This window comes from Haliaeetus leucocephalus, unplaced genomic scaffold, assembly GCF_000737465.1.
Source record: "Haliaeetus leucocephalus isolate CR32 unplaced genomic scaffold, Haliaeetus_leucocephalus-4.0 Scaffold406, whole genome shotgun sequence".
NCBI lineage: Eukaryota > Metazoa > Chordata > Aves > Accipitriformes > Accipitridae > Haliaeetus > Haliaeetus leucocephalus.
Genome location: NW_010972842.1, coordinates 7,613,481 through 7,640,299, shown reverse-complemented (window position 1 = coordinate 7,640,299; position 26,819 = coordinate 7,613,481). Strand labels below are relative to the sequence as shown.

The following is a 26,819-nucleotide window of genomic DNA, read 5'->3' as shown; positions in this document are numbered from 1 at the left end:
CCCCGGGGGTGTCTGGTGTCCGGCCGGGCCCGGTGCCGCCTCCCCGTGGCCCAGCAGGCCCCGCCTCAGGCGCCTGAAGGAGTCAGGGCCTGGTCTGTAACTTGGGGGTGAGGGGGGGAAGGTGGCTGCTAAGCTGTGTGAGGCGAGTGGAAAAAAAAATAATTACAATAAACACCAAAATTACAAACACGGTGGGAAATAGGCGGGTTTGGCTTCAGCTGAAGTACTTTCCCGCTTTGTTTCAAACAGGCCAAGTCTTGAGAAGGCTGGAGGAAAAAATACGTTGCTGAGGGTAAGCAAGTTACCGCCTGCGTGGAGGAGGTAACTAGGGAGAAGCACAACGGGTGCGTCGGGGCATCTGCACGGGTGCTTGCTCCTGAGGGTGAAAAAATGCTTCTGCTCTGGGAGCGTTAGTTCACTGGTCATCGTGCAGTGTGTTTTTCTGTCTTTTATGAGACGCTTGTCCGTAATTATGGACAGCACGTTGTATTGCAGAAGTCATTAGCTTCAATTGGCCCATAAATAATTATGCTGTTAGGTTATTGTCTTACTGGATGTTAAAAACAAATAAAAAATCTAGTCCTTTTTCTTCCTTAAAAATGTTGTGTGTACCGTCTCTATGAGTAGCTTGTTTATCCTTACATGAGGATCGTAACTGATCCTGAAGCTCTCTCAGTCAAGAGGTTGCAGTTATCAACCATTCACAGCTTGCTTTGTCTAAGTTTGTATTTAGTTCATCACTAATTACTTCATCATGATTGTTTTCAAAATACGTTTGCTTCATCCTTTTGGCTTTTTGTGCTACAGACTGTACAAATGTGGGGTTTTTTTCCCCGAATTGTAACCAAGGCTTTTTTTAAGGTTGCTTTTTACTTGTGACTTGATACTTCTGTGATAATAAAATGTCTTTCACTTAAGATACTAAAATTAAGACAACAAAACTTATGAAGACTATTAAGTATTAGTAATTATTAAACAGTAGTTTAGGGACTTGGAGGGCTACAGATGTGTACAAGGATGCGTACATTCAAAGAATATTCTGGACTTGTAATTCACTAGACTTCATAATAAAACACCTCATGTGTTTACTCGTTCCTGTGCCAAAAATGTGTGCATATTTAAACGTACTTACTTGTAGGAGCCAAAAGTGCTTTTCGGAGTCGGTTTGTCAGATGTCTTGTTTCTGTTCAGATACAAGGCAGCATGTGTATCTTAATTGGTTGTTTGGGTTTTGTTTCGTTAAAACTTACATGTTAACGTGTTAAATTTTCCTTCATTCTGTCCTCTGGGAAACACTGCATAAATTGCTTTAAACTAGGAACACCTTGTTATAACTTTCAGGGTTTTCATTGACTGGTTGGGCCCTTTACCTTACACTTAGGAAAGCATGAGTTGCTGTTTGTTCTGATATACTTTGTTTCAACTAACTAACACGGCTTCCCATTGTTTTTTCAAAGACATTTAAACTGCGTTTCTTCTTAGTCTCTTACTATTTAATGTTCCTGCTATGCTATTGGGAAGCCTGTCTTGCACGCAGGTCAGACTAATTCATTTTGAAATAGCTAGCTTCCTTCAGTACATACTGTCAAGTTCTCTTTAGAAAGTTTTTTTCCTTGAAATTTGGCAGATTACAATGAGTGCACCAAATAAAGCGATAGAACTACAGCTGCAAATGAAGCAAAATGCTGAAGAGCTGCAGGATTTTATGAGAGAGTTGGAGAGCTGGGAAAAAGATATTAAAGAAGTGGATTCTGAACTAAGGAAGCAGAGTGGTGTCCCAGAAGAGGTAAAAATCACAAGTCCAGTGTCACTGTTAACTAAGCTATTCATAACGTGATAGTGTTTATAGTAGTTACTTTTTGCTTCAGCAAAATTACCTGTGTTGACTTAAAATATCGGAATAGAAGGTATGAGCTCACCCAGCTGACTTGTTCTCCATCTGAAGCAGACCAAAGATTCCTCTGTAAACTGTTCCACCAACAGCTGTGGGGCATTAGCCTCTGGAGGTGGTGGGGCCAGTAAATTTTTAATCACTTCCAGGTAGAATATTTGTGTTTGCAGCATCAGTATTACTTATTTATTGCTGACTTTTAATGTATTGATGTGATACTTCAGTGATACTCTGCAGAGAGTTGTCTTCTAAAACTTAACTTTGTACCATACATGTAATATTTGCTATTATTACCTATTGAAGGATTTATACTTTCTGTCCTTAGTGGTTTTGTAGAGTTCCTGAGAACAGCTTGCTGGATGGATTTCTAAAATAAAGCTAGCGAGTAGATACAGATACTGTATCTGGATATAGGTACTATAGATTCTTCAATACAAGTGACTTCCACACATCTGTTTTATAATAAATTACTTATTTCAATTTAGAACTTGCCACCAATTCGAAACAGGGCTTTTAAGAAAAAGAAGAAAAGCAAAAGTAAAGTCCCTTTGAAGATAACCACCGAGGAAAACAAGAAAAACAAGATCAAGTCTTATGATTATGAAGCATGGGGAAAACTCGATGTGGTGAGTCAGAATATTTGCTTGTTAAATGAGTCTTATCCCCAGTTGATTTTGTCTTAAATAAGATTTTCTTACTGTCCTGAGAGTTCAGTTGACAAGTTAGTATCGTACTATGTGAACATAGAAAGTAGCTTTCTTCTAAAAAGGTTATGGGTTGAAAATTTGGGATATTGAGAAATACTAGTTTTCTATTGACCATGCTTTCATCCAGCAGATTGAGTTTGACTAAGGAAAAAAAAACCCACCAAAAAAAAAAAGTTTTAATGATACATCTATTAAAAGGTCATAATTCTAACAGAATATAAGACTAAACACAGCTGGCAGTATTAGAGGACAGATCTCTTACTTTTGAAGTGTGGAATACTCCTCGGTAAAGAGGACTTAAGCAATAGAGATTTTTTTAAAATGCACTACTAGTTCTCCTAAAAGTCTTGCTTGATTTATTTTGTGTTGTTAAATTCTAATGAGATAATTTGTTTTTATCTGATTTCAGGATAAAATACTTGAAGAACTTGATAAGGAAGATAGTACCCATGATTCTGTATCTCCAGAATCAGACTCTGAGGAAGATGGAATCCGTATAGATGCAGAAAAAGCTCTTGCAGAGAAAGAAAAGGTTATAGCATTGTAACTGTTTGTTATACTTGGTATTGGGGCCAGTTCTGTTTAATATCTTTATCAATGATCTGGATGGGGTCATCGAGTGCACCCTCAGCAAGTTTACAGATGACACCAAGTTGGGAGGGAGGGTTGATCTGCTCGAGGGTAGGAAGGCTCTACAGAGGGATCTGGACAGGCTGGATCCATGGGCTGAGGCCAACTGTATGAGGTTGAACAAGGCCAAGTGTTGGGTCCTGCATTTGGGTCACAACAACCCCATGCAGCGCTACAGGCTTGGGGAAGAGTGGCTGGAAAGCTGCCTGGCAGAGAAAGACCTGGGTGTGCTGGTTGACAGCCAGCTGAAGATGAGCCAGCAGTGTGCCCAGGTGGCCAAGAAGGCCAACAGCATCCTGGCCTGTATCAGAAATAGTGTGGCCAGCAGGAGCAGGGCAGTGATTGTCCCCCTGTGCTCGGCACTGGTGAGGCTGCACCTCGAGTGCTGTGTTCAGTTTTGGGCCCCTCACTACGGGAAAGACATGGAGGCGCTGGAGCGTGTCCAGAGGAGGGCAACCAAGTTGGTGAGGGGCCTGGAGCACAAGTCTTATGAGGAGCGGCTGAGGGAACTGGGGCTGTTTAGTCTGGAGAAAAGGAGGCTGAGGGGAGACCTTATCACTCTCTACAACTACCTGAAGGGGGGTTGTAGTGAGGTGGGTGGTGGTCTCTTCTATCAAGTAACTAGTGACAGGATGAGAGGAAATGGCCTCAAGTTGCGCCAGAGGAGGTTTAGATTGGATATTAGGAAAAATTTCTTCAGTGAAAGGATTGTCAAGCATTGGAACAGGCTGCCCAGGGAAGTGGTTGAGTCACCGTCCCTGGAGGGATTTAAAAGACATGTAGGTGTGGTGCTTAGGGATATGGTTTAGTGGTGGACTTGGCAGTGTTAGGCTTATGGTTGGACTCGATGATCTTAAAGGTCTTTCCCAACCTGAATGATTCTCTGATTTGCAGAGTAGCAAGGTAGACATAGGAGCTTTTGTAGATTCTTTTAAAAGATTGTCCATTAAGACTACACTTCTGGTGGAAGAATTGCCTGTTTGGAATTTTGTATGTCTGTTTTCCTGCCTGTTATTCCAACATCCAGAATTCTCACTGCGTTTCTGTTTCTTCCCATCACCAATTGCAGCAAAGCCCGTCAGACTCTGCTTAATGTGCACTTATGATGGTTAATGTAGTGGGGTTTTTTTGCTTTGAGAAATTGGGTTGCTGTATAGAATTGCCATGTGGAACAAACTGGTGTTTACCTGAACACAAGGTCTGAATGCCCCAAACTAAATCACCAAGAATTTAAGATTGGCTCCTTTGCGAGGCCACTACATCTGGGAATGATGGGCGAACTTGCATGTCTTCCCTGCTTTGGTAATGGCAAGTTGGTATTGGTTCAGTTTTACCTTATTTTGCAAGTAGAATACAGCAAGACCTATTTTGTGCTTCATTGCCATGTGAGATAGGCTAAGTTAGTTGTATGGCAACTTCTGTAGTTCTGAGACACCTCTTTGTTTACAAACAATCACCTAAGACCATTTGCCAGTCCATACTTTTCTTCAGTAGAGTTTCTTAGGGTTTTTTTATTGTCTGTATGGGTGACATCTGCCTTCTTTCCTTGCTGCTGTAGAAATTCCCTGATGTATAATCTGCAGTCTACACTGAGAAACTGAGATGTCGTTAACTATTATCATCTTGGCTGTGGTGAAGCAGTTGAGGGCACACAAGATAAAAGTTGTGTCCCAAAGGAGGCAGAAAAGAGAATATTTACCTTGGAAAGCAAAGATGCCCAATCTAGTTGCTAAAAACTCAAAAAAACTTTGGTAATTCTCTATGGCAATTTAAGCAGCTATGTATGTGCTTGTTATAGGTTTCTATAAATGACCTACAGATCTTGAAAATCAGTATATAATAAAACCCTCTTATTACATACATTGTGAGAAATTTAATATGGGATGCTTAGAATATTTTAATTAAATGTTTTAGAGTAAAGCAGTACTTTGTGAGAGATGTTAAACAAAAATGTTTTAGCATTCTCAAATATGAGCTTTGAATTTTTCCACCAAAAATTAGTAGTGTGCCTGTCAATGTATACTTCACTAAAAAGACTTTCTTCTATTCACAGGGTAATAACTACTTTAAACAAGGGAACTTTGATGAAGCTATAAAATGCTACACTAGAGGCATGCATTCTGATCCATACAATCCAGTGTTGCCCACAAACAGAGCATCGGCTTTTTATAGAATGAAAAAGTAAGACTTATATTGTTAAATCTTTAATATTTTCTTCTTTCAAATGCTACCTTCAGATTTTTTGTCTGGTTTTAAGTCTTGATTATATTATTTATCATGCCATAATATAGTCTGTGTAAGACTGCTGTTGCAATCTGCTTTGCAGTTTCAAAGTAAAATAGGAATTGCCAGGATAAAGAATCTGGTAGTCTCTCTCATCTTTTTTTCCTCTGCTTTCATGTTGGAAGTTCACTGTCTTCTGTGTTTCAGTGTAAGACTTCAAAAAGAAAAAAGAGGGAGGAAAAAGTTCAGTATCTAATTTGCCTTTCAGATTCAGAGAGCTCTATTTCTAAGGCTCTAATTTGTTTTGGGGGAAGAAAGGGTATAGGAGAGTTGGTTATTCTTTCTGTTGCAATAGAGGTTGTTGACCTCTGTTTTCCGCACCTGTTCTAATGTGTGCTGAATTGAGAGATGTTTAAATACTTGTTCTGTGCCCCTTCTGAAGCATGTAAGATTTCCACTTTAGGGAGAACCTGTAAAGCTTCAGAGTAATCTAACCGGGTGAAGTTTTGGGTTTTGTTACCTAGATGTGTCCAAACTAACTTTTGCATATTTTTGATAGGTATTCTGTTGCAGAATCTGACTGCAATTTAGCACTTGCTTTAGATAAAAATTACACAAAGGCTTATGCCAGAAGAGGGGCTGCTCGCTTTGCTTTGAAAAATCTTCAAGGTGCTAAAGAAGGTGGGTCTTTTTTAAAATTCTTAAAATACATAGAAACTGTTTGTCTGTCTGCTTGATTAAAGCTTTTGTGATTTGCCTATTTGTTGTAGGAATTTAATTTTCATTTCCTGTAAACAAAGAAATGAAATAACCATATCACATATTCTTCTGGCAAGGTAAAATTCAAGCAACCGGTCTAAATGATTACTGTAGGTATTAGAAGTTATAGAATAATTCAGCTTTAAATGTCTTTGAATAATGTGTTCTTTGTAGTGTCTCTGGCTTTTTAGGTAGCTACAAAAAAGGGTTATCTCAAAAGAGTGCTCTTATTTTATACTCTGGTTACTAGCCTGTAGTTCCTACCTGAAACATTGTTTTCTGATCTTCTGATAGATTATGAAAAAGTTTTAGAGCTGGATGCAAACAACTTTGAAGCAAAAAGTGAACTGAAGAAAATTGATCAGGTAATAAGATTAATAGGCCCTAACATAAATTAATGCACCCTGTTCAGTTTGTATCTGTATCAACTTATATTTATAACAAGAACTGAATTCAACAAAATCTCATGAGCTTTTTCTGGTATTTGAAGCTCACTGAGGTTAAAATCTGTAATTGAGTTTCTTCCAGATTAACTAGCATGCATGCACACATCAGTGTAATGGTGGATTAGCAGACTAAGACTGGATGTGTGCACCATCTGTGTTTTTGGTTTTTTTTTTGTTTCTGTTTGTTTTTTTTTTTAAATCTGCCCTGAGATGTTTTTTCTATCTCCTGTGTTAATGTTTCTTTCAGTCATGCTTAGTATTTTGGTACAAGGTAGCACTACATATGAGAGAACCTGTGTGTTCTCTTGGCCATAAAGCTAAACTGCTAGCCTGCTTGTAGCCGCACTGATGGCTGTGGTTTGCCGAACCAGAAGATGGGTTTAAGCCTGGCAGAACATAATACTCTAGTGCAAGTCTGATCCCTTTCATGACAGGGAGAGAATGTTGATTATGATGACCTTAGTAAATATAAGCCCACCTGTCATTACTGTGTGCTGTATTTTGAAAGTGCTTGAAAAATTTATGTTCAGAATGAAGACCCAAAGTCTCCAGTAAGTGAAGAAATAAATGATTTGTGAATTGGAATAGATAGAGACAGGTTCCATAGGTCATTTTACATTGTGCTTCAGAAATTACATACTTTTTATTTACCAAGTAATATTCTGACTCGCCATCCCTCATAGAAATAACATTTTCAAGAACAATTTAGAATGGTCTCTTCAATTTGCATTCAACTTACAACACAGGCAATTCTGTTAAAATGCTTGGCAGATTTTTTCATCTTAAAAGTTTAGAATTTGTTGTAATTTTATGTTCTGAAAATGTGTAAGTGGGGGAAATACTTACTGAGGAAAAAAATTACATCTTTGCAGGCTCTGTCATCAAAAGAAAGTTCAGAACAGAAAGAGTTTGAAGTTGCGGTCAGACCAGAATTAACGGACGAAGAGAAGAAGTGCATTGAAGACCAGCAGCTCAAGCAGAAGGCTATTACAGAGAAAGATCTGGTAAGTCACAGGTTCTGGTGGAACAGGAGAGAACTAGTGAAGAAGAGTGTTGTGTTGTGCTATTAGCATGCAAATGTGTAAATTAAACCCGATACTGTCTTGAACTTCATAAATACAGTGTCCTTGATATAACCTTATTGTTTCCCATTTTGGGCTCTATAGAGAGGGAGGGGGACAGTGAGTTCTGTTGAGACTCTTACGGAGGATTAATTATGCAAGGTAGCTTTTACAGCCCAAATTGTATATGATAAATTTCAAATATGTAGTAAGATAAGTAGAACTTGAACTTTCTTATACAAAGGTCCCAGTTAGCCAGTATTACATGCATCTTGACCACTGCTTGTCCAAATAGAGTTGTGGACTATTTCTTGTGTTTTCAAACCTCTGATTACATGGTGAGAAGTAGTTGTAAAAAGGACTTCAAGGAGTGCAGGCAACAATGGCAATAAAAATGTATTTCTGGATACATGGTCTTGACTCACAGTTAGCTTATTGATTTCTCCTTCTCCTGACTGTTGCAATTAAGAAACAACATAATCAACTAAACCATAATTTTCTCTGTTTTCTTACCTAGCGATTTAACTTCTGACATTTTATCAATATTCAGGTTTCCTGTAGTGGTTGTGAGAGGTAATTAGCAGGAAAAAAATGAAAGCATACATTAAGTAGGTGAAAGGAACAAAAATTTGAAGAGGCCACAGAAATGACATTTCAGTCTAGTGCAATACTTCATTGGTAGCAGAGATGACTCACTGTGGGCCTGTTCTGGCAACATGGATCCTGTCAAGTCTGAGCTGTGGCCTTCACTTTTTTTGCCAGTGAGTACAGTAGTAGCAGAGAAGATAATACATGGCTTTGTATTAGTACTGAGATGCAAAAGATAATTTTAGTCTCTTGGAAACAAATAAAAAAAGTAATGTAATTTTGTTGTATGGAGCATTACTTAGAAAATAACAGCAACATTTGGGCCCAAGTAATATTTGAGGGTAACGGTTTCATGGATGTAGCAGGATAAAGATGGATTTGTGCAGTACAGAAAGTTGTCCTGAAAGGGGAATTGTAAAGGTTCAGCTTTGTTCAGCTTGTGTTTAAATTCAGGAGGTACAGGGTGGCTTATCCTGCACATCAAGAGTAAAGATGAATCACAAGCTATAGATTTAAACTATGCATGAAGCAAAATTTTTTTTATCCTTGAAGTAATAGAAAAAATTTAAGTTGGTTTTTTTTTTTTTTGGTGGTCTGCCTCCAAGCTTAGATAGGAAGAAATATGCCATAAATATCTGCCCTGATGTGGATGCGCTTTGTGATCCATTTTCTTGATATTGTGACCCTGTCTACTAAAAAGGATAAGAAAAGCTCATTGCACTAGAGTTTTTCTGAACGCTATTTTTTTCTAACGTCAATATTACAGGGTAATGGTTATTTCAAAGAAGGAAAGTATGAGACTGCAATAGACTGTTATACCCGTGGTATAGCAGCAGATGGCACCAATGCGCTTCTGCCAGCTAACAGAGCCATGGCCTATCTAAAGATTGAAAAGTAAGTAGGATTGCTTGTGCTATGCCTTTTGATTCTTTGTTGTGAACTAGATGGAAGAATGAACCAGTAGATTTTTACTTAGTTTAAGTTACTGTCACTCCGTCTAATTCTTTTTACAATTCAGTGTAGAATAAATTGTATTGAAAACAGTAAGGGAGAGAGAACAACTCGGTATGTGTGATCTGACAGTGCGTTTCATAGGAAAGAAATTCTGAGAGAATAAAAAAGCATCAGTATGAAACAGTTTCTCAAGTTTGATTTTCATTCTTCTGTGTGTGTAAAATTCTAGATATTCACCATTCTCAAAGGACCTGCCCAAAGCTTTTTGTCTTTTTTTGACTATAAAACCCAGTCAGCTACTAAATGTTGCACTGTAAAAAGAAGTGGATTATACAGGAGATTTTTCTGGAAATTGTCATCTTTTAAAATATTTTTCTTTAACTCCACTAATGGAGATATGTATGTGCAGTTAATTTTTAATTAAGCTTTATTCAAATAATTCAGTAGCAGTGGGAAATGCATACTTTCTAGCAAGTGAGAGAAATTCCATATGACCATTTTTGAAGTCTGAATTTTTTTTGACTCCCTGATGGTATGGTAGTTTAAACCTTTTAAACTGGTAGCATGAGAAGCAGATTGCTGAGCATTATGTTGGTCATCTGTTCTAATGTGACATGGCTGGGTATCTGTAGAGACAATACATTGATCTCCAATTATGAGATTATAAAATAGATTTCACAGGTAGTATTTCTGACACAACGTTTATAATGTAGTACTGAAGCCATAGAGGACAGCATAATGCAAATAATGTTCTCAGAGAATCAGAGGAAGTGATACTTTAATTGAACAACCAAGCGAGCAAATCGATTCTGTATGATAAATCAGTGTATTATCAGTCTTTACCTTTCAGAGAGGACCCAAACATAAAAGGCAACAGAAGCTCATTGGTATTCTTATAAATCTCTAGAACTGATAACTGCAAAAAGAAAATACTGTTTCCATAAATTTAATGATAGATTGAAGAACAAGAAGAGGAATGAATGAAAATAATTTAATATGCATATAGTGGATTCATGATCTAATACAACTAAATATAACTGGGATGAGGAAGTTTGATCTTACAGTGAAGCAAATTACTTTAATGCAAGGATATACTGACTTCTCGTTCTGAAATAGTTAAGGACAAGTCACGGAAATTCATATTTAGAGAAATTTATTCTCATATTTGCTTGCTTCTCCTTTGTTGTATTTTTGCTTGTTTGTAACGGTATTTCTGGTTTTCAGAATTACAAAGCTATGATGCTAACTTTCATTTTAAGGCTATCTAATGTTTAAAGTGGACTCTGCTCTGACAGGCTTTAAGTGTTTATTTTCACAGAGGAAGTGAATTTCTCTGTGATGATAAAGAGAGAGTCAGCAGTGTGTCATGAGATACCAAAAGATTTGGCTGAAATTTCAAGGTGCTGAGAAATCATGTTTTATATGTTTGCTTTTATTTTACATTTTAGCTCAGTGGTGTGTGTTTATATGTATATAGGTAATTAAGATCTGTCTTCATATTTTAGTTGTTTTGGGTAGCTCTGTCTTTTCAGTTGAAACTGTCTCTTGAAACTGATTTATTAATTTTGTACTAATCTTTTGTTGAGATATGAAGAGGCAGAAAATGACTGTACACAAGCTCTGCTCTTAGATGCCTCCTATTCTAAAGCCTTTGCCAGAAGAGGAGCTGCCAGAGTTGCTCTTGGAAAGCTAAAAGAAGCTATGCAAGGTATGACTTTGAATTAGCCAAAGTGTGATAGGTAAGAGATGAACATAAGGACATCCTGATTTTTTTTTAATCTTCTAATAGAAATTAAATCAATTGCTGACTAATTGAGCTTATCAGTGCAAAAGTTAAGAATGGTGGGATTTTGTAGTGTTTCACTGAATATGTATAGTTTTTTGTGTTGGTATCCACATGATGAGTAGGCAGTTTTGTGTGAAATTACAACTATTGTTGCTTATGATAAGTAGTAAGAAATAGTTTGAAAAATGTGTTTAGAAACTAGGTCATGATATAAGCATTAGGATGACTTACCTGCCTTTAATTATTTTAGAGCTGTGAGAGGAAAATAGAAGGTTTAAAAATTTGCCGGGGTTACTTTGTAACTTGAAATGTCTACGGTGTTCATATGTTATTTTTCACTCAGATTTTGAAGCTGTTTTGAAGCTGGAACCTGGAAATAAACAAGCAATAAATGAACTCACTAAAATAAGGAATGTATGTATACTTATGTACTTATGCTTTTTTTTTTTTTGTAAGCCTATAGTAGTAGTATGTTTTCATTCTTTATTACATAATTTTTAACATACCTTACAATTACTCCTCAAACTTTTTATCTTTTGGACAACTTAGCTTTTTTTTTTTCCCTCCAGAAATTAGCTGAGAAAGAACAGTGGACTCGTCAAGAATATCCTGCAGTATTGATAAAAGAAACAGAAATAAAAAATATAGTGAAACTGATTGATAATCCATTACACCTGAAGTCAACAGTAAGTTGTTTTGTTTTGTGAGTTGCTTTCTGTAATGATGGGAAAGGTAGGGCTTAAAGTTAAAACCCACTTCTTGCTTATTTATGTAGACTTAACTCCTGACAGATACATCTTGCCTGTGGAAAGCCCAAAATTTACAGATTTACTCTTTTGATATTTTTCAGGAAGGTAACTTGAGCATTGCCATGTGTGTGTAACAGTAGCAGTGCTGTAAGAATTCAGCCTGCAGTACCACACTTGAGAAACATGGTGTACGCCCATATCTATAATATGAAACAGGGAGGCAACCCCACAACCCTGTCCTGGGTCCAGAGGTAACATCGCAGTTGAGAGTAAAGGGGAGGCAGTTGAGTCTCTGTGCTTGATTGCAGATTTGAAGAGAGCTCTGGGTAAACTTCCCTTCTTTTCATCTGCTGTTTACAGTTTCTGTAGCAGCTGTAGTGGGTAACAAGACGTGGTGCTTACCCATGTGATATGCTGGTGTCACCCAGGCCTGCTGCAGAAGCCTTGAGCTGGCATTTTCATTCACATAAACTGTAGAATAGCTGGGTATTGGTTTTCAAGAAGCAGTATTTTTGCACTATGAATTACCAGTGGTTATAGTCAGATTAATGAGTTGCATGTGGCAAAATGCGGTAATACAGGGAGTAATATTAGCTTTCTTTATGTATTAGGCTTCCCCTTTTAGTACATTTAATCTTTATACATTCAGCAGTGAGTTGTGAAAATACAAAGCATGCTCACACTTTGTACGGAGTACTGTAGTGTTCTGCTCTTGATGGTTTCAAAATGTTTGTTTATCTCCATTAAATATATATAATTCAGATGGATAGTTTTAGTAGAAAATATCACACATTTTGATCCTTTTTTTGGGGGAGGGCGGGGAGTATTATGCATTCTCTATAACCAGATACAATATTTCTTGAAATCTAAATGAATCTGTTCTGAAGTAACTGAAATACTATAGACAATTATACTGTTTTCAGTTTGGCTTCTAAATTAAGTGGAGATACTAGTTTGACTGTTTTCTCCTTGTTATTCTTTAAGGTAGAACAAAGTATAGATGAACCATCTATGCTTTTAGTACTGCCCAAGGATTGTAGAGAACTGTGATTTTGTTTCATACCCACAGGCAGCCTCCCAGACTTAGCACAATGATAACATGATATATTGGCAAAGCAAACCGTGTATCGTCTGTCAATACACCAACAAGACAGGGTTTTTTTGGCATGATTTAAAGCAGCTTGCAAACTGCAGTGAAGACTTACGATGGGATTGTGTTAGAGTTGGACAGAGAAATCTGTTGTTTCTAGAACTCTATAAATTGTTGAGTATGTTTAATTGTGTGTATTTGCATCTGTATTTCTTGACCAATATATACTATGTTCATGTTCAGGAAATGAAATTCCAAAGTAAAAGGTGATGAATTTCTTTTTCTTCCCCCCGTTCCCCATGGTGCTTCCTTGTAAGACCTGCGAAGGTCAAAAATAGTGGTGATCATGCAGAGATTAAACAAGCTGAAGCATTTTAGTTAGCATGACCTGTAGTGGTGGAATTAATTGCCTTGCGATGTATGTAACTTGGTCAACCAGCAGGGCTAAGTTACAGATATTTGTCTCAAAAATTTTAAGTTGAGGGTGAAGGCCTGTGTTGCTGGATACTTGTTTAGCTAAATTACAAAGCTTGGCCAGATCATTGGTCAAAATACATGGTAGTCCTTGCCCATTCAACCTTAGTAGGGGAAAAAAAAGTATTTTTTATTACTGGGAAAACAGAATGCAGATTCTGAGATCCTCTAGAGTAAGGATACACTGGTTTATGAGAGTAAAGCAATAAAATGGTCATATAAGGCTTCATGCAGAATGTAATAAAGTTTCTTTTTTTCTGCCATTTATCTTGATTGAAAGTATCTTCCATGTGCACCACTATAAATGAACTAGTTATCATGAAATTATTTAAAATTAAACATAGCTGTTTCTCTGGGGCTTATATATACACTGATGTTGAGGCTACACATGACATGAGTTACGTGTTCTGTTCAGAAGCCTTTGCGAAGAATAGCCATTGAAGAAATTGATGATGACACACCAAACAGTGATTTGCCCAGCACTACTTCTTTAGTCAATAACTGGAGGGATTCAATGAGTGTTGAAACAACAGAGAATCTAGATCAGGATGATCAGTTGACTACAACGGACATTCCAAAAGCAAAGCACTTGAAAATAGAAGAAATTGGTGATACGTCACCATTACAGTAAGTATAAAAATTCTGATCCTCTTTTAAAAAGTAAATGTAGTTGAAATGTAATCATCATTTTCAGATTCTACATGTGATGAGGTATCAAACATATTTTGGAGAATTCAAATCAAAAAGAAGATATTCAAAGAAACTGTAGTTGTTACACATCTACCTCTTTGGTCATGGAGTGGTTGAGACAAGTATGATCTATTTACTGTCAGATGGAAAACTAGTCTTGTTCTTACATTTCCAATATAAAGAATTCATAAGATTTTCCTGTAAGCTGTGTCTCTTCCTTGTGCACTTCATCTTCCCTAGCTGTGTTTTTTATTTGTAATGTTTTAGAGTAGATTCTGAGCAGAGTTCAAACAGTCTTTGCACACCAGTTACGTGAGAGAAAAGGAGCAGATGAGAGTGTCACCACTCTTCCCTCTGCTATGCAGGCAGCCGATAACTTCAGGTTTGCTCCAAGTTCCACTGTATTAGCTAGGCAAACTCAAGTCTGGCTGACTGAAGCTAGGCTGAAGTATAGAAGCCACTATCCTAATTTTACCCCTGCTGGAACTCTACTTGTTGTCTGCTTAGGAAAACTCTGTATGCATTGGCATCATCTCGTTCTGTTAACAGTAAATGCTTTTTATGGAATTCTGATTGAAGAATTTCTATGAGAAAGACCGTCTCGCACCCACCTTTTCCAGCTCAGTCAGAAGGATTTACTCTGAAGTGTTGAAGAAAAAAGTATATTTTTTAACAATTTTATAACTTCTGAAAAATAAATGGAGTGAACTGACAAATTACAGGACAAAAATAGCTCCACTGTAATCAGTGTTGAAAACAGTTTGTTCGTTTGACGTGTTATTGTTTTGCATCGTGAACTTGCAGAAAATGTAATTATTTTTTTTGCAGCTGTGTATGGTAGGAATCTGTACCATAAAGCGCAGTTATTTCCAGAAACAAAGTAGAGAAAGGCTGAGTATATTTGTAAGTATTTGCAGGTGTGGTTTTTTTAGAAAAGATGAATCAAGTGTAAAGCTTCCATAATTTGAAGGGTTTTTTTTAGACACCTGCTTGAACTAAACCCCATTATTTTTAAAAATGTTGTTGGTATTTTAAATGAATTGAAGAATCTCCAATTAGGTCTCAGGGTAAGATTTCCTTAAATGTTTTCTTGATTATCTATTTCAAAATCTCTCTGCAGGCTTCCCGCTAGCGTGAAAGGAATTTCATCAATGTTGCATCCATCTTTCCCTGTGAACAAACAGAGAGAAAAAGAAATAAAAAGGTCATTTACATCTGCTTCTCCAGTCCCTGCTATTCCTGCAAATTCTTTCCAGCTTGAGTCTGACTTCAGGAAGTTGAAAGACTGCCCAGAAAATATGTACTTGTACCTGAAGGTATGAAACGTAGTATTAATTGACACTGCTTGGACAGTTTCTTCAACTGACATTGAAGAAACAACGCAAACTTAGGTGGAAAGGGGTAGCTATGTTTAGAGCGTCTTAACAATGTACAATAGTCCCTTGCTTTAATTGCCTTCACATAATTCTAAGTAGTTTGATCCACATTTGAGTATTTCTTCTCTTGTGCCTGACTTTTCACTTACCTCGCTTTGAGTACAGTCTCTGCATAATCTGTCTCTTCTTTCAAACATAGGCCCTGATTTTGTAAAGACATGAATACGTTAGTAACCACGTTAAATTCTAATTTTTCAAATTAATGCTTCTAGGGTAATTAGACATAGCAATGTTCTTATCTCTTTAAACTGAAAAAATGCTTGAAACACATCAATCTACTTAATGTGTACTTCTGCTTATATGTATTTTGAAAAAAGAAATTGCTTAGAATACTTCTAAAAGCAGTTACCAATCGTCATCACAAAAAAAACCCCAAATTAACGTTCAATGTCAAATATTGCAAGTGATTTGTTTTTCTTTTTTTTTTGCTTTCATGCAGTTCAGCATTGTCCAAGACCTCCTAAAAACTCATTTCTAATTCTTATGACTCAACTGTATTTTCTTGCCTAAAAGTAATACTTTTTTAATTTTTCCAAAGCAAATAGAGCCTTCGCTTTATCCAAAACTGTTCCAGAAATCCTTAGATCCAGACTTGTTTAACCAGATACTGAAAATTCTACATGATTTCTACATTGAGTAAGTTTAACTCCTCTGTTTTCCATCGCTTATTGCTGTTCTGGTTTTTTGCCCTTTCTGTTTTTTTCTCCCTAGCTCTACCCTTGGGCTTACAAAATTATTTCCAGCATGCAGCATTACATGAGCATGATGCAATAATTGGAATGATTCAATTTTTCCTTCTTAAGAAATTAAATGTATCTTGAAAAATCAGATAGAAAAGAGGTAAAGAAATAAAGTCTTTACTGTATGCTGTCGAATTCAGTTCTGCTAAATAGCATTGGAAACTGAATATTAGACTGTATGAAATACTTTTTGTTCATATTACTGTGTATGTTCTATTATCATATATAATTGCACATTATTAGCTTTCTATATTAACTTTTTTCTAAAGCTGAGAAATACAGAGGGTTTCATTTTGTGCAGTGCTTATGGTGATGCATTCTGGCTTTTATTTTTAATTACCTGCTAGCATTTTACAGTAGCCTATAGTAAATGTGTATTGGAGCTAGAAGTTCTGATAAGACAGGACCTGATAATTATTTTTTAAATTTCTATCCATGCTACCATTTGAGTCTTAAAGTTCATTTTGCCTGTCAGAGGCAGTGTATCGCTTCTCTGAATTACTCTGTCTGAGAGCACACACTCAGAATGTTTTTAGGGTGTTTTATATAGAAAAGCAAACGTAAATCAATGTTAGCCTTTCCCTTGGTTGCTTTAAAAGTAGATATCCATCCTGTGGGTGAAACATGACATCTCAAGAGATACAGTCCTACATTTGGTGGTATGACACATAAAGGCTAGGAAGTTGAAATTGTTTGCAGTAAGGTGAAAGACATTTCGGGGGGGAGACAGGACAAGATACAAAAGAAAAATACTACTTGTTGTTAGTATTTGTAACAAAGGCACTGCCTGTTTACTGTTGACCAGAAGAATGTAAAATGAACACAATCTAGGAATTTTCTGTATGGATAAAAGTGATGGCAACTGTAACGTGGTGCTTTTTGCTGAGCCTCTTATGACCGTAGGTGCTACTTCCCTTCACAACACCCCGATATATGTAAGAAATGGTGACATTATGGCAAGGTGTAAGCATTAAAACCTATAAGCAGCTATTCTGTACGTGAACAGCAGTCAGTTTGCATCAGTCTAGGTTTTTATATTTCTTCACTCTTCTCTGTATCAGAATGATACTTGCATAAAGATTTCTGGATGTTGACTTTCTGCTTTGTGGGTGGAAGAATGGACAAGAAAGATGGGAAAGGCAGGGAACATGAGAGACACAGAGAAGGGAATTCCATTGGTCCTTTAATTTCTTATTCCTGAAGTCTTTAATATTGCTTGCAGCTACTGAATCTTTCTAATCAACAGTAGTTATTTTTATATTTCTAATAATCTTCTTCAGGAAAGAGGAGCCATCTCTCATCCTTGAAATCCTCCAGAGGCTATCTGAATTAAAAAGATTTGATATGGCAGTAATGTTTATGTCGGGCTCAGAGAAAAAAAGTAAGTAATTTGGTAGTGTCTTTTTAAACTTCATTCGTGATACTGTAGAATCTAGCAAAAAATACGTAAAATTTAGTGCTATTCTTGTTGTTTATTCCATGTAATAATCAGTTAAGATTAGTTGTCTAGCTTTTTGATTGCTTTAGAAGTTAATATGATTGTAATTTTTCTTAATCTTTTGATTCCTTATTAATTGTTAAGACTTGAAAACTACAGCTAAATCCTTTTGTTTTTATCAGTAATACTACTGCATTTTAGTCTGATAAACTAAGCTTCTCTAGCATTTCAGTTTGTAGCTGGTAATGTTACAAATCTATGAATTTGTATGAAATCTTATATCTGAGATGCAAGGTGTCCAAATTACAGTTTCCACAATTTACAACCATTTCTTGGCAATCCTGACTTTACAATTGGCAAAAAGAATGCAAACGTCTCTAAACCACTCAGCCTGGTCATCTGTCCTTTTCTTGAGGCATCACTTAAATTAGTTTGCAATTCAGGTTGACGTTGACTTGGGTTCATGGTTTATAACATTAGGGTTTGTCGCAAACATTTTCTTTATTTAAAACACCAGAGAGACTATATAACAGTGAGACACTTAAAAGCAAAACATTCCTCTGCGACCAGATAATGTTGAACTTGCTATCTACAGCTGAGTTTCCCTAATAACCATTATACTTTGAAAATTTTGATATGTGAATCTCCTTAAAATAAAATTACTTGTTTAACATACTGGAGTGCAAGTAAATTCCTCTTATGAATCGCATTCACGCCTTTAACCTGATGTAAGCTTTGTCTGCCATCTGGCATTAACTTTTATCTTCTGCATTTAATGGCATAATGCCGAGATAGTAAACAAAATAAAAGTTGTCTGTTTATGTTGTCAGGATTATATACCTGTTTAAGGAAATGTGAGGCGGCTCATGGGCATCAAAACAAAGTGAGAGCTTCCCTTTGCTGCTTTTTTTCATCCTCTCAGTAGTTCTAAAAATTTACTTGCATTTCAGCTATATAATCCAACCCTTACTCTCACCGAGGGAAGACTTGGACTAATTTACCTTAAGAGTGTGGGTAACAAAAATAACAGTTTATGTTGGGATTTTCTTTTACAGTTACACAGGTATTGTTCAATCATGTGAACCACATGGGATTGAAAGATACTTCTGTTGAAGAATTGGAGAAGAAATACGGCATTTTCTCCTAGTGAGGTGACTGACGTAAATTTCTGTTTCCGTACTTCTTTCATGTGGAAATCAGCTGAAGAAGCCTGTAAGGACTGGAATTTTGTTTCTTTTGTATAAGTAATGAAACTCTTAAACTTGGTTTAGCCAAAATGCAAGTGCCTGAAGAGATAATTATCTACTTCTGCAGGTACATTTGCTTTCCAGCACCTGAAACAATACAGATGTACATTGTGTTCAGTGGAATCTGTTTGCCTAAAAAACAGTTGGGCAGATTGGCATTCAGGATTGGGACTGTAGATAGAGATCTTTATTAAAAGGAAAAAAAAATTATTTATAAACATGTCTTTGGTAAGAATCAAATGGTGTATATTACAAATGTGCGTGTTTTTTATTTTAGAAAATAAACTGAATGTTGAATTAAAGATACTAAATTTTTAAGGATTTTTTTTTTTTATTAAGGTGCCTAAGTCATTCTTCTCTAAGGATACACCACATCAGAACATGTAATGTGCAAAGCAAACCTGAGGTATGATGGCCAAAAAATTCCAGAATTCTTTTACTTGAGTTTACCCAAAATCTGAGTTTTAGCATTGACAGCTGAGGTACTCCTGTGAACCTCAACTGTAATTGCAGAATAGAAGGAAGCCAAATACTGTAGAATGAAACTAAAAGTATAGGGGAAAATCACTTTTTGTTTTCTTCGGAGAGTACTTTTAAAATATTCTGATAAAACTTATTTTTTGGGTCAGTTGTTCCTAACCAGGTAAAGCCCTCAAGAAGCCTCAGGAAGGTGAGCAGAATACCTTTCCAGTATGAAGAAGACAAAGGATGAAATCACCTGAAATTTTTAGATGAGACAGGAAATAGCAGTAGGCATAATAAACTATTCATACTGTTCGCGTGACCAGAAGAAGGAAATAACAGCACTTGTGAAGTACACTGTAAGACTTAACTGTAGTATCCAAGTAGCAGCATCTAAAAATTTGCCTGTGTCTCTAGGCTTGACTGTTATCTCTCTCATCCTGCTCATACTAATATTCTGTCATCTTGCTTTCATCCTGATTCAGCCCTTGTGCTTTACCGATGCTTCTCTGACTGTGGAAGCCTTCTGACATTAGTGCTTTTGTTTTGGTAGTTGTGCTCTTTTTCAGAGGAATGATTAAGCAGCTATAGCATTCAAAAAGACTTCAAACTTCCAATATGGATTAATAGGAAAAGGTATGAATGTTATCTTCTATGTAGTCAGTATTAGAAAACTAATTTTAAAACATTTGCAGCAGTGTAATATCCTAGTTCAGCTATAATCTGGTTAAAAAAAAAAAGTAACTGAGCTACATCCTTGGGCTGAGTAGCAACTGGCATGAATGGAGCACTAGATCCCTAAGGTAGCTTCCAATTAGAAACTGGAACCGAGCACTAGTAGAATAGTCAGCATTATTGGGGAAATGGAAGAGCCTTTATGTGACACTGCTTGCAGCTTACCTACAATATGAACTGTTATTACTAGGTGTGTCCCAAGTTACTTCATAACTGGCTATTTCTTCCCCTTGTTGTAAAGCTCTTCTGATAATGTATCAGGGATACTGCTGTAACTAACAGAAGTGGGGGGGAGTAGTTACTGAAGTAATTTTATACACCTTTGTAGATACATCGTACCTTCTTACGAACTGCTATGAGTTGTTGTTTAGTGTGGAACAGAAATGTATGCCTGACTAGGTGATACTAATCAAGCATTTGGTGCATTCTCAGAAGCTGCTTCTTGAAGGCTGTTGGATGAAAACATCTGATTGTAACATGGATCCTTGACAATAAAAGCAAGATGATAGCAGAAGGATTTGACACCTGTAGGCCAAGAGTCACCTACAACTCCATCCAGGCTGCTGTGCTTTTAATGAGAATAGGCTGGTCCTAATCTTGCTTTTACAGAGATTTCTGTTCAGGATTTGTATGTGGTAAGGAAGGCTGTTTGAAAGGAATCTGTTCAAGCATGTAGCATGTGGTGAGGTAGGTGGGTAGATCCGATTCATGTTGCTACTGAACTTAGGCCACCAAGATTTATCTTGCAAGCAGTATGCTACTGTAGCCTTTTGCTTGTATTTCTAAAGGCAACATCTGATAGTGACTTGCTAAGTCCCTGAGGTTACTTTTCAGTGCATGGAAAACAATGCAAGATGGAGAGCAGAAGTCAGGCAGGCAGGCAGAGAACTGCAAGCTTCACTTGCTCCAGGAGATGGCAGTGTTCTTCCCTTCTAAATTGTTAAAGCTTGCCAGAACTCCGAATTGATGAGTTTAATGAAACATGGAGAAGATTCGTAGATCTGAAGTAAGTCAAGAATTCTTTCTGGGACGAGAAGGGGATTTTTTTTTTTCTTTTTTTAAATCCAACACTCTCTCAGTCATTATATTCCTATTGTGTCAGGGGAAAAAATTCTGAGGTAAATAGTGTGGGGCAATTAAACAGTATGGAATACTTTGTAGCCTTTTGCTATGTTATGGCATTCAAGGTGTCAAAAATCTGAGGTCATGTTTGCTGCAGTGACTGATTCAGACTTGAGTTTTGAATGATTCCTTTACTTACCAATATTAAATGTTATATTTTTCTAGACAACTCCTTAACTTGTCAAGATCATTTTTTAATTTGAATATTGTCCTCCAGTAGATCTGGGAGACACTCAAACTCCATGTTGTCTATTGATTTCATCATCCAGATTGTTAGAATATCAATGGAACTGATCCTAGAACATAATTCTGGAGAATATCCTTACAGCTTTCTGTTTTGACAGTGGACTGTGACTTTATTTTTTTTCCTTTCTGATAACTCTAGCTAGCTCTGCATTCACACAGTAATAATTTAATCTGAGTTGTGTTTGTCTTATGAGAATGTCCTGTGATAGTCAGATGTCAAGATAAAGATACTTCATCTACTGCTTTTTCATTACACTACTGTGGAAGAAAGGATTTTAATGTGACTTATTGTTGGCTGACTTGTGTCAGTTACTGTGGAAAGCATAAACAAGTGTAGTTTGAGTACTTGTTCCAAAATATTTTTTAGAATTAAAAATTAATGGTCTTGACTCTGGTCAAGAAGTTTTTGCTGCTTCTCCCTGTCTTTCTGTTTAAAAATAGGCATTTCAGCTTGCCAATTCTCAAATATAATTAATATTACTACTGTTTTTGAGGCTACTTTTTAACATATCATTAATATAAGATTAACATACCAGTTTTTGACATACCTTATAGAGAAGTCTTTGGTGCCCTGAGAACCTGTGAACATCGAACTTCAAGAAACCTACATTCTAACCCATTCTTTTCTTTTACTAGGCAGAGATCTTCCTTTGTCAATGATGTGACTACAGTTGCTTGCATTTGCCATCACTGGGGAATACTGCAGTGAAAACTGCTGTTGAATAGTTCATTTCTAATGTCATCAGCTGTCAGTTGTTTTTCTTCCACCTTGCATAACTAACACTTCCCTTGTTGTTTTTCTTTTAATGCAGGTGCATTTTAATGCAGTCTCTTCTTACTCTTGTCAACTGCTGCTTATTTTGTTTTCCTCTTTCGGTTCTGATATGGTCCCAGTGTTCTCTTGTTGGTCCTACTTAATAATTCTTAAATAACCTGTCCTCGTTTCCATTACTTGCATGCTTTTCTCTTCTGAGATCGTTGAAGAGCTCTTTGTTGGTCAGGTTGGTCCCTTTTTATACTTCCTATCCTTTTTTCCGTTGGCATAATTTTAGCTCATTGTCTTGATACCATTTGTTTGGGAACTGCCAGGTCTGTACCCTTTTCTGCCCTTAGATTTTCCTCCCATGAAACTTTACTGGGCAGTGTTAGAACAGAGGAAGAAGTAGAGAGAAGAGAGTAGAGAGAAGCGCATGAAGCTTTGAAAGTTGTGTTTAGGTGCTGTGATGTCTTGGCAGCTTGAGATTGCTCTACTGTCAGTATTAGAAACTAAGAATTTGGGGCATTAAGTATACATCCTCTCTTCTCTCCTTCGCCTATGTCCCATCTGATAGTAACTGTAAGCCAAGGAGACTATACCAGTCTTCTGCAACTAGGGTTCTTTTTTTTTTCTTTCAGTAAATTAGTGCTTTTCTAGGGATAGCAAGAAGGGCTTTAATAAAACCAGAGGGATGTAACATTTGTTGACTCTCACTTCTCCCCAGATAAGATTCACCTTGTAGCTTTTCTTTTGTAGCAGCTGTCAGTCACACTCTATTTTTCTTTCTTGGATCTTACAGAGCCAATGATGTTCTGAACTGCATTGTATCACTGCTGCCTTTGCATGATGCTTTAGTAACTTCCTTAAGGTGCATTTCCAAGGGTTGTGTTATTCAGAGGATATAATAACCATCCAAAAACCTTTATTGATTGTCCTTGAGAGAGCAGGAAACTAGCCTAACCTCTCAGGAACACGTCCTAAGTTTGAATCTAGTCTTCATTTAATATTAGCAGGTACAAGTCTGCCAAAGAACCCGGAACTGCATTAGTGATTAATCTGACCTTATCTGCTTTGGTTAGGCTTAGGGAAAATAAAACTTTTGGAATAAAAGGCAAAATTGTATTTTTCACTGTTGTCACATCTCTTAAGTATGCAGTTCAGCCCGATTGCAGCAGTGAAGTTGTGTGGGTTTTATGCATCTGTCTGTTCCTTTTTCTTTGTACTATTTCACATGAACCATTTGTATCAGATCTTTCTCGTTACATCTGTCACCATGTGCCGACTCCCTCTCTCTGAATTTCAGTCTTCCTTTTCACTGTGCCCTCTCTGTTTTCCATCATGTTCCAAACATTGTATTCTCCACTGCCTTCCCCCTCCTGCCATTAGCTGCAAGCAGCTCAGCGTCTAAAAGTGTCATTTGAATGCTCCTTTTAGTTTTCTAAAAATTTCTGCTCAAGGCTCTTTGTTTCTGAAAGCTCCTTCAAACAGCTCTGCTTCTTCAGGCTCCATTTTGTAGGAATATTCCACTCTAATATCTGGCTTTATAAACTGAAGTGAGTACAGCGTAGAAACCAAGGGAATTCCTTTTTTCTTTTAAATTTTTTCTCCTTGCTTCCTTTTCAAGTTGTTGTGGCATTCAGTTGTGGTTGGATACACTGGAGTCTTCTGCTTTCTTAATAGTTGCAGAAGTAGTGTTTGCTTTCAAGACTTCATCTTCAAACTTCAGACTTCCCAATCTCTCTTCCAACAGTTGTTCCATTAATAAAGTTGAAGGTGGCAGGGTAAAAGATAAATTTGATTCCTTGTTCCTTCATACCAAATAAGTCTACCTGGGTTTTAAAGCAAGAAATGTACAGTTAGCACAAATACGGATCACGTTAACCAACAACTGAGTATACAAAAGCCTTCCTTGTCCTGATGCCTTATGAGATAGGACAGATTAATGTTCTGTATAAACTATTAAAGTCCTGTTTTGTGGCTACATACTTGGGCAGGTCTGCCACAATGAGCTGAACAGCAGATCAGAGTCTAAGTGAGGAAACCCACAAAAAGACCCAAATAAACAAAAAACAAACAAACAAAACCCAGATTTTTTGCCTCTATGTGTATTAGAGGGATGACTGCTTGTAATTCAGGTTGCAAGGGCGTGTACTTGGAGGCAGCTTCCTCCCTAAAGAATTGGCAGACAGTATGAGTATTGCCAAAAAGCAGAGAAGGATTAAATGGTTGATTTGCCCAGCTGTGATTGTGATGGGAGAATAGTATCTGACTCCTTAAGTTGAAATCTGGTGTCTTTCTGGCTACACCAGGCTGAGTACTCAGCTTGACAAGTGGTGCTTGAACTTGGTTTGTAATGAATTGCTACCACTTTTGGAAAAATCGGGAACAGTTTGCTGTCTTCAGAAAAGTGTACTCCAGAGTCTTTGTTGGGAAGTGGAAATGCTGCCAACTTTTTCTAAAATAGCCTGAAGTTCAGATTGTTGAAATAGGAAGTAATGAGCTACTGCTGTATGCCAAAGCCTGTGTTTGTAACACTGTGTAGCACGTGAGCTTTGAGGACTCCCAATTCTCACCTTGGTGTCAAGATTTCTTTGCATTTTGTGATTGGATTCTGGTGGTTGTGAAAATTAGCAAGGCTATGACAGGGTTACATCTTATTAAATGCATTATTTAAGTGACAATGTATGTGTTTTCAACAGATGGGTAAAAACATTTTAGGGAATATTTTCCGTACAATCTGTAACAAAGAAAGGACATGAAATAAATACTTAAGAATTTGCCAGATCTCTGAGATTTTCTTCTGCTTCATGTTTCATTCTTCTGTGGACAAGCTTGTCTGATTGATTGGTAAAGCTGGCATCTCTCACCCAAAAATCTGCAAGCATTAATTGAGTTTAAGGAGAACATCATTTTTGTTTAAATTTTTATCATCCCTAGACTTCAAAATTAAAGCAAGAGAGAGAAGTAGATTCAGCCCTTGCACTGGGTTGCAACTGTCAAGCTTTGGCTTGCTCTGACCTTGAGAGAGCCCTTGTCCTGCATCCCGCTCCCAGTAGCACTTGAAATACTGCTGCGAGTGGCTCGATGCTGCCTGAAAATGGTGCAGACCACAGCAAGTGGGGTCGTACGTGGCTGGAGCCTTTTTGAGGAGCTGAGGAGCAACCTCTACTTCATTTCTGTCTTAAATTTCGATGATGACATCTGGGTAAAACAAATGCTTTGCAGCTTGGTGAATTGTTTGCCTGCTTTGTTCAAACTGTGTGTTGCATACTTTGAAATACAGAGCCCTGGCAGTCCCTGGGGCTCTGCTTTCTGGTTGTCTTCCTGGCTTTCACAGAGCCGGGGGTGAGGCAGATGACCTGTGGGTCTTGCACAGGGACTTGTACCAGCATCTTGTGGTCACTGGCTTATGACGGCACAGAGTAAGTCCTTCCTCCAGGGGTCTGCAATCTAAACAGACAATGTGTAGCGTAGTCTTCCCACTGTTAAGAGATGTGGGACTGAATGCCTGTAGAGGCGGAGGAGAGACTTCCCTTTTTGCGGTAAACCCCTTTCTGTGGGTGGTCTGAACTGACTCGATGATTTTCCCTGGAGTGGGAAGGACTGAGCTGCTCAGCTGAGAGGGGCAAGAGATGGTACATGTTTCTGGGCTGCGATGGAGACAGGGCCATCAGCTGACACATCCCGTCATCTGGGACGCAGAAGAGGATGTGTTTTACTAGTGTGAGTTCCAGCTCATTCCCAGCGTAACGCAGGAACTCACTGACTGGGGAGTGAAGGAGACGTGAATTTCTGTTTCACAGGATTCAAAGTCAGCATATTTTTTAAGACTAAATATTTAAATCTCAGTATTCAGTGTTTTCACATTTCTCTGTACTTCAGTAAAATCTAAACATTAATGAACATTTTTAATGTTTGATTTGGAGAAGCTAGGAACTGAGCAAACCCCACTAGCCCTTTTTGAGCCCTTGGTCTGTTTTAGTAACTTCAGCTAGCTTTCCTCTCTCAGAATTACATTTTGTCCTTGTCTTTGTCCTTTCATGCTTTTGCCTGTCACATACCAGCTTTATGTGAAGCCAGCTGTACTAAGGACAGATTCCTGCGGTCAATGTTCCCATTATCAGATTTTGTCAGAAGAGCTCTGCTGGTTCAGAAGCAAAGAAGAAATTTGGCTTGATCAGGATACCCATGTGCTGCATATAAAACACCCAGAGACTCTTCGGCTGTATTCCTACCTGGTTTGGGCTGATGGAAGCAGGAAGCTACTGTACCACACCACCAGAGCTCCAGTCTTATTTTGTAAGGCATCTTTCTCTAACTGCAATAATGCCAAAGCAAAATAACATTATAGGGATGAGCTGCTGTGTTCAGGGTCTTGGCTGACTAGGGGTCTTGTTTGTTCCGGTTCAGCTACTTGTGGTAACAACATCCTAACAACATCTTCATCCTAAGATTCTCAGACTTCAGAGCTTGATGAAGGAAGTTTGTTTATCATCCCTAGTTGCCTAATACATAAAACAGTACTTATTCTAATCTTCATTCCCTTCTTCCCCTGCTGATTCCCTCTAGGCTGATACTTGCCATCCTT

The 26,819-nt window shown here is 37.5% G+C and overlaps 1 protein-coding gene across 5 annotated transcripts; it reads left to right on the top strand.

The window, feature by feature from the left end:
* Positions 1-158: 158 nt before the first annotated feature.
* On the top strand, positions 159-25,033 carry RPAP3 (RNA polymerase II associated protein 3). Of its 5 annotated transcripts, none has more exons than XM_010574088.1 (17): positions 159-292; positions 1,628-1,786; positions 2,377-2,517; positions 3,008-3,130; positions 5,282-5,409; positions 6,011-6,132; positions 6,505-6,575; positions 7,529-7,660; positions 9,072-9,199; positions 10,846-10,967; positions 11,389-11,459; positions 11,615-11,731; positions 13,774-13,985; positions 15,169-15,364; positions 16,023-16,120; positions 17,505-17,605; positions 18,718-19,216. In XM_010574088.1, the coding sequence occupies exons 2-17, from the start codon at positions 1,634-1,636 to the stop codon at positions 18,807-18,809; spliced, it is 2,007 nt and encodes a 668-aa protein (XP_010572390.1). In that variant the 5' UTR covers positions 159-292; positions 1,628-1,633; the 3' UTR covers positions 18,810-19,216. The 5 variants fall into 5 exon arrangements, 4 of the variants coding, with proteins under 4 accessions (XP_010572390.1, XP_010572391.1, XP_010572392.1 ...); XM_010574089.1 differs by having other exon boundaries at positions 159-321; XM_010574090.1 differs by lacking the exon at positions 159-292 and adding an exon at positions 25,024-25,033 and having other exon boundaries at positions 1,328-1,786; positions 18,718-18,822.
* The last annotated feature ends 1,786 nt before the right edge of the window (positions 25,034-26,819 follow it).

Coding starts and splice junctions, on each gene's coding strand:
- RPAP3 (XM_010574090.1), top strand. CDS start 1,634: ATGAGTGCACCAAATAAAGCGATAGAACTACAGCTGCAAATGAAGCAA. Junction 11,460..11,614: donor AACTCACTAAAATAAGGAAT/GTATGTATACTT, acceptor TTTTCCCTCCAG/AAATTAGCTGAGAAAGAACA. Junction 15,365..16,022: donor ATATGTACTTGTACCTGAAG/GTATGAAACGTA, acceptor ATTTTTCCAAAG/CAAATAGAGCCTTCGCTTTA.